Source organism: Calidris pugnax, unplaced genomic scaffold (genome assembly GCF_001431845.1).
Source record: "Calidris pugnax isolate Ruff unplaced genomic scaffold, ASM143184v1 scaffold103, whole genome shotgun sequence".
Taxonomy (NCBI): Eukaryota; Metazoa; Chordata; class Aves; order Charadriiformes; family Scolopacidae; genus Calidris; species Calidris pugnax.
This window is the reverse complement of record NW_015090990.1, coordinates 10,162,939-10,173,910: the sequence shown is the minus strand read 5'-3', so window position 1 is coordinate 10,173,910 and position 10,972 is coordinate 10,162,939. Positions and strand designations below refer to the sequence as shown.

Below are 10,972 nucleotides of genomic sequence, written 5' to 3'. Positions count from 1 at the left end.
GGAAGAATGAATCTCTTCATTATCCACCTTTGACCAGTTTTGGGCAAAGGCAGCGTCATTTCCAGCTGAGTTCTAGGGTCAGATTACAGAACGAAGAGAGATTTGGATGTTGATTTCAAATACTTTTAAACTGTTTTCTACATTGATACCTCTTTTAAAAGGCACATTTTTAATGCCATCTGAAATGCTGCTTAAGAGTTCTGGGTGTTTTCTCTAAGATAGAAAATAATTGTATTCATTTTGCAGTACAAAACTTCATGTAAAGACAAAAGTTATTTCATCTGAAGGGGTTTTTTTCTTTTTTTTTTTTTTTTTTTTTTTTGGAACTAGTACATGAGCAGACTCTGTAACATGAACATATGGATAAATAAATTGTGGGGCAAAAGCAATATATCGTTTGTAGATGAATCGTGCCTGTTGGTCAGATGGCACGGAAAGGATAATGCAATTATTCTAGTGTATTTAGACTTGAAAGGTTACTACTAATGTCTTTCACAAAAACCTCTCAAAGAAATGTCAATGATGAAGTTCATAAATGAATTCTTCATTAAAATAAAACTTTTAACACAGGAGCATTTTTCAAAAATAGAAACAAGTCACCCAGGAAACCTTAAAGGAATCTCTGCAACTACCTCATCAATTTATCCAGGTTTCCAGATTCTTAAAGGTTTAGAGGGGACAAACTTTACTTGTTAAAACCAAGTTAAAATACAAAATCTTCATACTCATTGGGTGAGGTAGCTTGGAGGATAAAGTTGTGGGAAGTAATGCAGTCATGCACATGAAGGTGTGTCAGGGGAAAGCTAGTAATTTGTTCTGTTCTGCAGGAAACTGAACTAGGTGGATTTTTAATAAGACTTTGTGCAGTTGTGGTCTTCTAACTTATGGTACCGCAGGGTCTTTTATTCTTTCTTCTTGTGTATGTTAATCCTATTTATATGTATCGACAAGTAAGCAAGGACATGTGCCCATGTGTGTTGCAATCTCGTGGCATGAGATATTGGCGATTTTCCAGCAGAACTTTTATGTTTGACCTAGTACTCTAGTGATAGCAACTCCTTCTTAGCTTCTGTAAGCTGCTGTCACACACTCCCTGTCTCCTCCGGCCTGTACAGAAGCTTAGTGTGGTAGTGTTGTACTTCCGAGGACAGGGGTCGTTCCTTCAGACTTCAGCACAGCCATCTCCCCGTGGCTGGTGGCCAGTGGACCTGTAACCTGCCTGCTAAAGGTTTAATGTCTTCCAGCCTGACACACAAAGTCAGCAGATAAAAATCTCTCTAATCTTGAAACTCGAGGAGATGAATTTAAAGTCCAATTCCAATGTTAAATTCCATTTCTTGTGAAGGAAGACAAGCAAGCTTGTTCAAACTAATATGAATGCTGGACACTAACTATGTAGGGTGTGATAGCCGTACGTTGTAGGCATTCTTGGGGTGTACCTTTTAGAGATTAAGCTGTCACTGTTAACCACATTTAGTGAAACTAGCTGTTCCTATCTGTAACATGCTGCCTTAGAGAACAGCAGATACTTACCTGATGATTCTAATTTTCTTCTAGAAGAATTTTACCCAAAGTATTTAACAGTTTAAAATTATTGCTATTAAACCCCACACAGAATACTGTATTTTATTTCTATGGTGTGGTCAGCCAGGCAGCTAATGATCTTTAGTTAGAGACCTTTCTGGTTTTGTTTGACTCTGTAATTTGCTGATTGGAATAATGGTGTGAATGTACTCTTAGTAGTCTCTTGCTTATGATGCTAGATGTTAAATTCAGTATGCACATGTTCTTGTCAGAAATTCGTCAGAGGACCACAGCTCAAAGAAATGCTTCTACACCCCAGCCTGCAGCTCCTAAACAAGGCTCTCCAAAATCACTGGTTCCAGCATCTCCTAATCTGCAGAGAGACACATCAGCTCTGAGCGGACCCCCAGAAAGAACTGCTGTGCCATCCTTGCAGTCACCAAGACGCCCTGGATCCCCTGCTACTTCAGTGCCTGGAATGGGTAAACAGAGCACTTAATGTTATTTACAGTTTATATTGTTTTCTCTGGTTACCAATAAAATAGGCCATTTTCAGACAGTATGGAAATGGCATTTCATTTGGAAATAGCAGAGCAGTTATCTGATTAAGCAGGAGTTCCATATTCAATTAGCCATAACTCTTTACAGCTGGCACCTTTTGATGCTGAAACCTATTGCCTGAGCTCATTTAACTGTTATGGCTTCTTTGTTTAAATGGCAATAAAACTTTGCAGTATTCTGTAGTCAACAATATAGCATACCTTTTTATGTTCTTAGTTTAGAAGAGCTCTACACTTATATAAATCAGGTACAGAGGAGAACACTTTCAGAATACATTCATGTTTCTCACTAAACCCTGCACATATTTTTTAACATGCATCTTGACATTTATTTAAATTTTTACTCTAGGAGGTACAGTCGTGCAATCTATACTCATAGATTAAAGTGTACAATACCAAATGCACCAGAAAAGCCATCTATGTGGTAGCTGAATTCTAAAATTGAATTGTTATTTTGGTACGAGAGTCAGAAGTCTAGCAACAGATTGAAATCTGGTAGAAATGTATGCTCCTTAAAAATTGGTTTCATATCCTGAAATTTTTTTCCCTTGATTTCTAGCTTGGTGTTCAGATGAGTTGGATGTTATTAAATGGAATATGAACTAAATTCTATAGGAGGGATAGCAAAACTTAAGAGCTTTTGGGGGGAGACGCTGGTCCTCATTCTCCTCATGGATGGTAAATCTGTGTATGGGTTAGTGCCAGGCCTCTTGTTTGTTGCAGCACGTTTGGAAAACTGGATCACAAGGCAAGAAAGGAGATGAAATGCTGTCTTGAAAATAGAAGGGGTGCAACTTGCCAAGAATCTTCTGGGCATCACTGTAGTGCGGAGTAGTTCTTTGCTCTTTATATAGTGATCAAGAAGACTTTTCTCTGCCCCGTGTTACTTATTTTTAACTTTGTTACTTAACTCTTATAAACTGTATACCCCTGATTACAAACTTCCACGATACAATCTCAAAGTAGGATTATACATAACACACTGACGCCTAGTCTTTTAATGAATGATCTTGGGCAGCTGATTGTTAAAATGCCAGTTTGTATTGCTTAGTATACTGGTTATGAAAAGTTGTGATCTCTCACTTCTCTGCAGAGTTCATTAAGCCTTTTTTTTGTTGTTAATGGTTTACCTGTATTATGAAACTGCTAAATTTATTTTTATCTCTGAACTGAACTGCAAAGGCATGCCATTAGTAAGTCTTGATTATCTTCAAGTACCAGAAGTCAGCTCCTTGCACCAGGAAACTGGTCATTTGGTTACAAACCATGTTTATGGAAATCTGCTTACTGAAAATTCTGTAATGAGTTTAAAATCGCATACTCCTTTTGTCAAAGAAGCTGCCTATATAATAAAATAGTATCAGCTATATAGTAGTTTTTTTTCTTAGAGGAAGATTTGGGCAAACTGAATAAGCTGGATGAAATTCAGCCTTTACTGCAGAAATGGTTTAGAGGAAGAAAGGAAAAAAAATTTATAAGCTTGTTTGAAAGAACAGTTGCCAACCCTGATAGTTAAAATATTTAATGTAATTTTTGTGATAATGTTTTATAGGCATGTATATTTTTTTATTTTGCTAATAACTGGTATTTTGACCAAACGTGCTACTTTGTTGTAGGTAGCAATGGAAGCCATTGCAATTGTCAGTTAACATGGAAGCCCTGATTTCTTTTGAGTTTCCCCAAACCTTCCAGGCATATAAAATCTCAGACATGTAGCTGTAGTGAAAAGTATGTAAATTCAGTATCTATAAGAATAATATCATTGCATCTAAGTTTTATGCCTGGCTTGCAACAAATAGGAATAGCCTTAATTATCTCTACTTTAGAGAAGATTAATAATTCATTTTCGTTATATTTTGTAGAGGAGAATCAATTTAACATGCATTACCACAGAGCTCCCATATGTTTGAAAATTAATAACCAGCAGGTAGTTGAGAGTTTGCCAAGTTTTGCAGAAATGACCAGTCTTTCTACAATGATTGCTTTTGATGTTTATATTAATTACTGGTGTCCATAACAGCATGAGAACTAAGATGGTTGGGTTGAGTTATTAGTAGGTAATTGAAGTTGTTCTTAGACCGTGCTGTGATGTTTCATTCTAGGTAACTTTATTTAATTTTTGCCTTGTTCATTAACTTCTAGAAACTTTTAGTATATTGGTGACATACAGGTCATATGAAAACTTGATCTTTTGAATATAGGGCTAAATACATGTTTGAATGTTAGCCAGGTATTCACAAAATTATTCTAGAGTTTTAATTTTATTGCAGATTATGTCAATGCTTCAGATCTTTACTTCACACCTATGTTGGACATTGTCCATTCACTCTTCTAATGGATGAATTGAGTCTTTCAGGTTTTTGTGAAGCTTTAGGAAGTGTATTTTACCTCAATTCTTCTCTAGATAGCTTTTTCAGAATCTATAAAACGAAGCATTAAGTCCAGTTTATGTTGGACTGAATTGTTTTCTGCCTTGCTAGTGTGAGAGTTTTTAGTGTGGGTTCCTGCTTGTTGGCAGAATACAGGGATAGCTTGGGAATGCATTCACTGATTGGTATCTCCTGAATCAGTTCTCCTGTTTGTGAAAATGAGGGTTATTTTAAAAACATTCAAGTTGTGCATGAAACTTTTTTGGTGCTTATTGAAGAGTTGTAAATTGCAGTATTTTCTGATCAAACTTTATTGTGCTTGTAAAGGTTAGGACAGTCCGTTTAGGTCAATTATCCAGTATTGACAGGAGGTGTTTTGAAAGGCTGTGCTGGTAGAAATATTGCAACCTGAATGGCAAGATCAGTTTCATTGTGTGTAGTGCTTTGAGAGTGCACAGCTGAAAATGTTTGATTCCTACGATGTTTCTGATGTTTGCCATAGAGGATGGAGGTGAGCTGTACATGGCATTCATCTTGAGGTTTACCACAATGTAGCACATTCTGCCATAAGTTACTCTTTTTTCCTTTGTTGCTCTAATCTGTGAAAGTTAAAAAGTAGAAGGCTTGAGATGTTAATCACTGGCTGTTAAATTAAATGCTGTATTTAAATTTAAAGCCCATCTTGGATTAGTTTATCAAATAGTAAGATTTGCTATGTTGTCTTGGCCTGCGTATACTGTGTTTAAGAGGTAAATGTTACTTCTGGTCATATGTTTATGAAAAAGTATCAGTTATGTTGGAAGCAGAAGAGAATCAGTTATGTCAACTGTGCATTTCCTGGTGCTGTTCCCAGCTAAGGTGCAGCAAGAAAGCTAAGCCTATCTTCTGAGAAGCCTGAAGTCCACTCCTGTTGTTCCAACCCCTACCATGGTATCTTGCAAGTAAATGTCCTTCTGAATTAGTTCAACTTGCTAACAAACTCTATTGTCTGCCTATCTTCTGAGAAGCCTGAAGTCCACTCCTGTTGTTCCAACCCCTACCATGGTATCTTGCAAGTAAATGTCCTTCTGAATTAGTTCAACTTGCTAACAAACTCTGTTGTCTTTGTTGTTTTTTATTTGGAATTTTTTAAAATCCTTTTTGGATCTTGAGGCAGTGGGTTTAGTTTGGTTTACCCTTTAGCTTCCTTTTTGTTACCTGTGTGCTTGTGTAAAATACCTCCTGTGCTTGTGTTAAAAGTCTCTTGCCCAGGAGCACGGCTTTGGGAAGAAATTTCAGATACTTAATTATATGAATGGCCACATCTGAATGACTCAGTTTCTTACCATGTTGTGTTTTGCTCATTATGCCTAGCGTCTTTTGTTTTAAGGCCAGAAAGGAAGGTAGAAGTAAGAATCAAAGTTACATAAATGGAAACTGGCAGCTTGCAGTGGTCTTGTACAATAGAGCAGAAGTCTTAAAACTTTGTGGAAAGACAAGTTTGTGGTACTGGTCTACTTTAACTGCCATATGTAAACAGAGGTGAAAAAGGTGGTACCAACTATTGCTGTTACGTGTTCTTAATGGAGTTTTAGTCTGATAGTAGTTTGTTAAAAACATATGGGATATGAAAAATGATATCTTAATAGTGGCTTCTTTGTGCACAAATCTGAACTATCCAACTTTCCATTAAACATGGGATTGACAAGTGCCAAATGGCTGGACAGACTTAATGTGTAGACTGAACACACTCTGAAGGCATGCTCATGTGGTGTACTAATTACACAGGATCTAGCACAGGATCTCAAAGCACAGATCTGGGTATTTCTTTGGTAACATCTTTAATTCTTCTACTGTTTCAATTGATTTTACCAGATTTATTGATGTAAACTTGAAGTGTTGAATATGCAGAATTGAAAGTATATGAAGATAACTCAAGGAGTTTTTCTTTGCTTAAAAAGCCTCTATGAGTAATCATTAAATACTGCTGATGCCTTAGGTTCTTTAAAGTTATAAATTTAATTATATATCCAGGGTGTAAAAGTAGAGTGATTTAAGCTTATAAACTAAAGGAGCAGAAGAGGAACTTTCAACTGTTGTGGGTTTAAAAGTCTTGCAGCTTTCCTAGTGGACTAAGAAATACGGCCATGTATATTAAGTATGTGCAATTATTTTATTACACTAGTACACACAGTGAAATATCGTGTTATATATAATAATATAGCTGAAAATAATTTTGACATAATTCATGTCTTCCTAGGTCTTCATCCTCCAGGCCCTCCTTTAGCCAGACCTATTCTTCCTCGAGAAAGAGGAGTTGTGGATAGAGTTATTGAATATTTGGTTGGCGATGGTCCTCAGAACAGGTAAAATGTTGCTAAAGAAAATACCTAAACACTTGAGAGAGGAAGCCAGACATATCAGCTTAAAAGAATTGCAAATTAAATTGTCTGAAACTTTTGTAATTAAATGGCCCATTCTCAGGTGTGCTTTCAGGTGCTTCACCTGAAATTCTGTAGGAAAAATGGTAATATTTTGCCAAAATTAGCCTTTGCTTTGGGTTTTATTAGTCATGTGATACAAAGAGAAAAACCTATGCTCAAGTGGGTGAATAAATTAAATTTTGAAATTAAAAAAAGTGATTATCTTAGCATTTCAGTTTAATTACCGTTATAGTGCTTTCAGATTGCCTTCAGATCTATTCAGATGTAAGAACTTTCATGTTAACAATGCTCACTTTTCATATTGATTGTATTCTAATGAAAGGTAAACTTAATTTGGATGTTACTTTCTGACGATGATATTAAAAATGTGTTGAGCCATGAAGATTAAATTGTAGCTAAGAATATTTCACTGTTTTTAAACACATGTTAAAAACTACTTAATAGACAGATTCAGTTTGCATTAAGGGATAATAATTTCTTTGTGGAAGTTACCTTTTAAGAGTAAATATTGAAACGATTAGTCAATATCTAGGGTAAAATGCATTTCACTTCAGTGTGTTATTGCTTAAAGGTATGTAGTTATATATTATTCATTTTTCTAGGTACGCCCTTATATGTCAGCAATGCTTTTCTCACAATGGTATGGCTTTGAAGGAGGAATTTGAATACATAGGTAAGAGCTAATCTGTGGTAGACTCTAGTAGTTGGCTTATGTTGCTTAACTAACATGCATCATACTTCATTTTGGTTGCGGTTAAGTACTTACACCGACAAATGCCACTTCATATGGGAACAGTTTTATGGTAACTTACTACTCTGTATCTTAAGATTCACTTCAAGACTTCAAGAAATACTTTATTGCAACCTTCAGGCCAAGGATTTTATGTGTAGAAAACTATTCAGTAGAAAAAAGCTTCCTCCAATACATCCCTGAGAATCGCTACTGGCTATGAATGGTTCTCAAAAGGGCTTTATATTGAGAAACTGTCTTGACGTTGAAGTGTGCCTCTTTTACCAGAACTTAAACAAAATTTTGCTTTGGCAAGAAGATCTTGGGGAGGTATCGGAAAAGGAGTGGGAACAAGCCCTAGGGGGCTATATGTGAATTTATGGCTGACAATAACTTAAGACAGACACAGCTCTTTATTGAACACAGATGTTTTATTTTGCCTCCCTTCTACCACAAGTGTAAGCCTGATGCTTAAGAAGTGAGGAAATCTTAGACAAATCTATTTCATTTTGTTTTGCTTAATTTTATGAGTAAATATACAGCATTGTAAGAATAAACTGAACGTTTCCCGTGGAACCAAAGATATGTAGTCTATATGTCATCTTAGCTCAAGTGAGTTCACAATTCAACTGTGCAAGAAATTGCCGCTTTCCCCCTTGTCTTAGGGGGTGGAAATACGCTTTTAACTATTAAGTGGTATCCAGTACTTCAGAACAAAACTGTCTTTTCTTAATTAAGCACCACTGGAGCAGAATGCTCCTCAAAAAACAATGCGAGACATACCTTGCACAATCCATAGCATCCCCTTATCCAAACAATATGGAAAGTGGCATCTTAAGAGGGGCAGGAAATAATCTGCCAACTTAATCTTTATAGGAAAGAACACAAGAAAAACATGTGGCAACATCTTGTGGCACTGAATTGCATTATTTTGCTCATTGTGGCCAAACCTTCCACAGTGGTGGGCAGTACTCACAAGTGCAGCAGAGCTGAAAACAAATGTGTTTTTTAATAAGCCAACACAGGCTGAGGTTAAAAATGGAGCTATAGGAACAGCTTGTATAAGTTTGTTGGAGGTACTCTAAGGTACTAATAGCCACTTGTTTGATTCTCTGTTTTTTAATATTTTGGACAGTCAGAATATAGTGTAGGAATAAAGGCGAAATGTGAAATTAATGAGTGAGGTTACTTATGGGGTGTGCTTTTGTGTAGCATTTAGGTGTGCCTACTGCTTTTTCCTGAATCCTGCAAGAAAAACTAGACCTCAGGCTCCACGGCTTCCAGACTTCAGTTTTGAAAAAAGGCAATCTCCAGAATTGCGATCCCAGACTGAGCCTCTAGAACCTAGAGAGAGAAAACCACAGGAGACTCAGCAGACAGAAGGTATGTGCTAATTTAATGAAATCTGTTCTTTTCTGTAATGTGGAATGAAATCCCTCCCCATCATCTGGCTCTCTGTCTAGATGAGTTTTTGTAAGAATAAGAACAACTGAAGAACTCAAACACTGGAACAAGTTTGCTAGAGAAGTGATTGATGTTTAAGTGTTTAAGAGGCTTTTGGACAGTGCCCTTAATGTGCTTTAACTTTAGGTCAGTCCTGAATTGGTCAGGCAGCTGGACTAGATGATTGTTTCAAGTCCCTTCCAACTGAAATAGCATGTTCTATTCTATTGTAACTTCATAGTGGGTGCAGTTCATATTTGTTTTCAGTTCTCCTTGTCCCTGCCTCTGGCTTAGCTTGTTGATACTATTGTCTTCTGTCTTGAACACTAACAGTTCTTCATATTAGGCAATATGTCTCATGTAAATGATGGCATAACAAATTTTTTCACTCTAAAGTTACTGATAAACAGAAACACAGCACTATAAATTACAGAAATTAAGAAGAGAATATGTGCTGAAGTGGTTAACTTTCATTGTGTTCAGCAGGTCATTTGATTGAGGTGTGTTGGAATTTCTGCCTTTGTTCCTCTTGCTGTTTTCCTCAGGGCAGGAAAATCTAGTAAAACTGCCTTGTTTAAAATCAGGGAGTTCAAAGACAAATTGTCAATTTTAATTTAACGTAGTTCCTTTTGAGACCTTTTTATAGTCTGCAGATACAGTAGGCATCTGGTGTACAGCCAACAGGAAGATGCAGTGTTTTAAGAGACTCTAGAAATTAGAGTTTCAAGCCAGAGAATCTCCAGTTAGATGTGCTGTTGAGTACTTGGTGGGATTTTGTTAGTTTAAACAGGGATCATGGGGGAAAGTTATCAACTCGTGTACAGCCCCAAGATTCAGGCTAGAAACACGTCAACTGTGGGAAAGTATCAGTGTCACAGAAAGAATGTTTCTGCTTGATTATCTTTAGCAAGGAGTACAAAACAGCATTATCCCTTACTTTCTGGCATGAGAAGGCTGCATGAGACCGGTTGTATCTTGTTGTAGCCATCTCTGGGTGTGGTTTGGTGTGGGAGCGTTATAGGAAAACTTGGTTTCTTTTCCTGTGGTGTGCTCTTGCTTCATTAAAAGAATTATCACTTCTATGAAAGTTAGACTGAAGTCAGATGCATGAAGCTAAGACAACGCAAATGTCATCTTTGCCCTCAAATTATCTAATCATCTTTTCAGTGACTGGAGGGTAGGTTAATAGCTTCTTGGCTACTTTTAAATAAATTAGTTACGGGAAAGACATAATTTGTTACTGGGGTGTTCAAAACTGCTTAGTTTCCGCTGTGTGAGTCAAATGGTGAAGCCCTTAAAGATGAATATTCAGCTCTTGGAGGTGTATACCTCGAGGGCTTCTGAGTATTATCCAGAACTGCAGGCTCTTAGAGGTTTTGGGAGAGGGAGGTGCTAATTAAGGTTAATTAAGCTGGTATTATCATTGAAGGAAATGCTTATCAAACTATGCCTTTAATGGGTCTGAGCTACTGAGTCAGTTTTTAGATATTGAAAAAATGTAAAACCTTAAGAATTAATGTTATATTTTCTTTATGCGCTTGAGATGTAGGAGTGCAAATTCTGCAAAATAACTTCTGCTTTTTTGAAAGCAGATTTTTATCAACTATTCCAGGATAAAAATAGGATGGTTTCATTGCAGTAAATGTGATTTTACCAATTTGCCAACTGAAGTACACTGAAAATTTCCTGTTGTTGGTGTCTTGCATTAATGTGCTGCTTTATTTAAAAGCAATGACAAAGGAAACCACTGGAGTTTGTTCTCTGGTTCTCTTTTCCTGCTAGGAGGTATATAGTGAATTTTTTCAGAAGAGGCAAAGAAATAAGTAACTGGTACATTGACTTTTGGGTTTATCTAGCTTAAATATCTGTTGTTTTCTAAATATTTCATCTCCAAGGTAATATAAACAATTCTTTTTTTGATAA

The 10,972-nt window shown here is 36.5% G+C and overlaps 1 protein-coding gene across 4 annotated transcripts in view; it reads left to right on the top strand.

Annotated features, from left to right (window-relative positions):
- Window positions 1-10,972, top strand: part of KIAA1715 (KIAA1715 ortholog) — a 42,827-nt gene that overhangs the window by 26,128 nt on the left and 5,727 nt on the right. For all 4 annotated transcript variants that reach the window (XM_014954630.1, XM_014954632.1, XM_014954631.1 and 1 more), the window contains exons 9-12: window positions 1,797-2,006; window positions 6,693-6,798; window positions 7,479-7,549; window positions 8,819-8,989. In XM_014954630.1, the coding sequence (XP_014810116.1) occupies window positions 1,797-2,006; window positions 6,693-6,798; window positions 7,479-7,549; window positions 8,819-8,989 (558 nt within the window). The remainder of the gene's footprint in view (window positions 1-1,796; window positions 2,007-6,692; window positions 6,799-7,478; window positions 7,550-8,818; window positions 8,990-10,972) is intronic.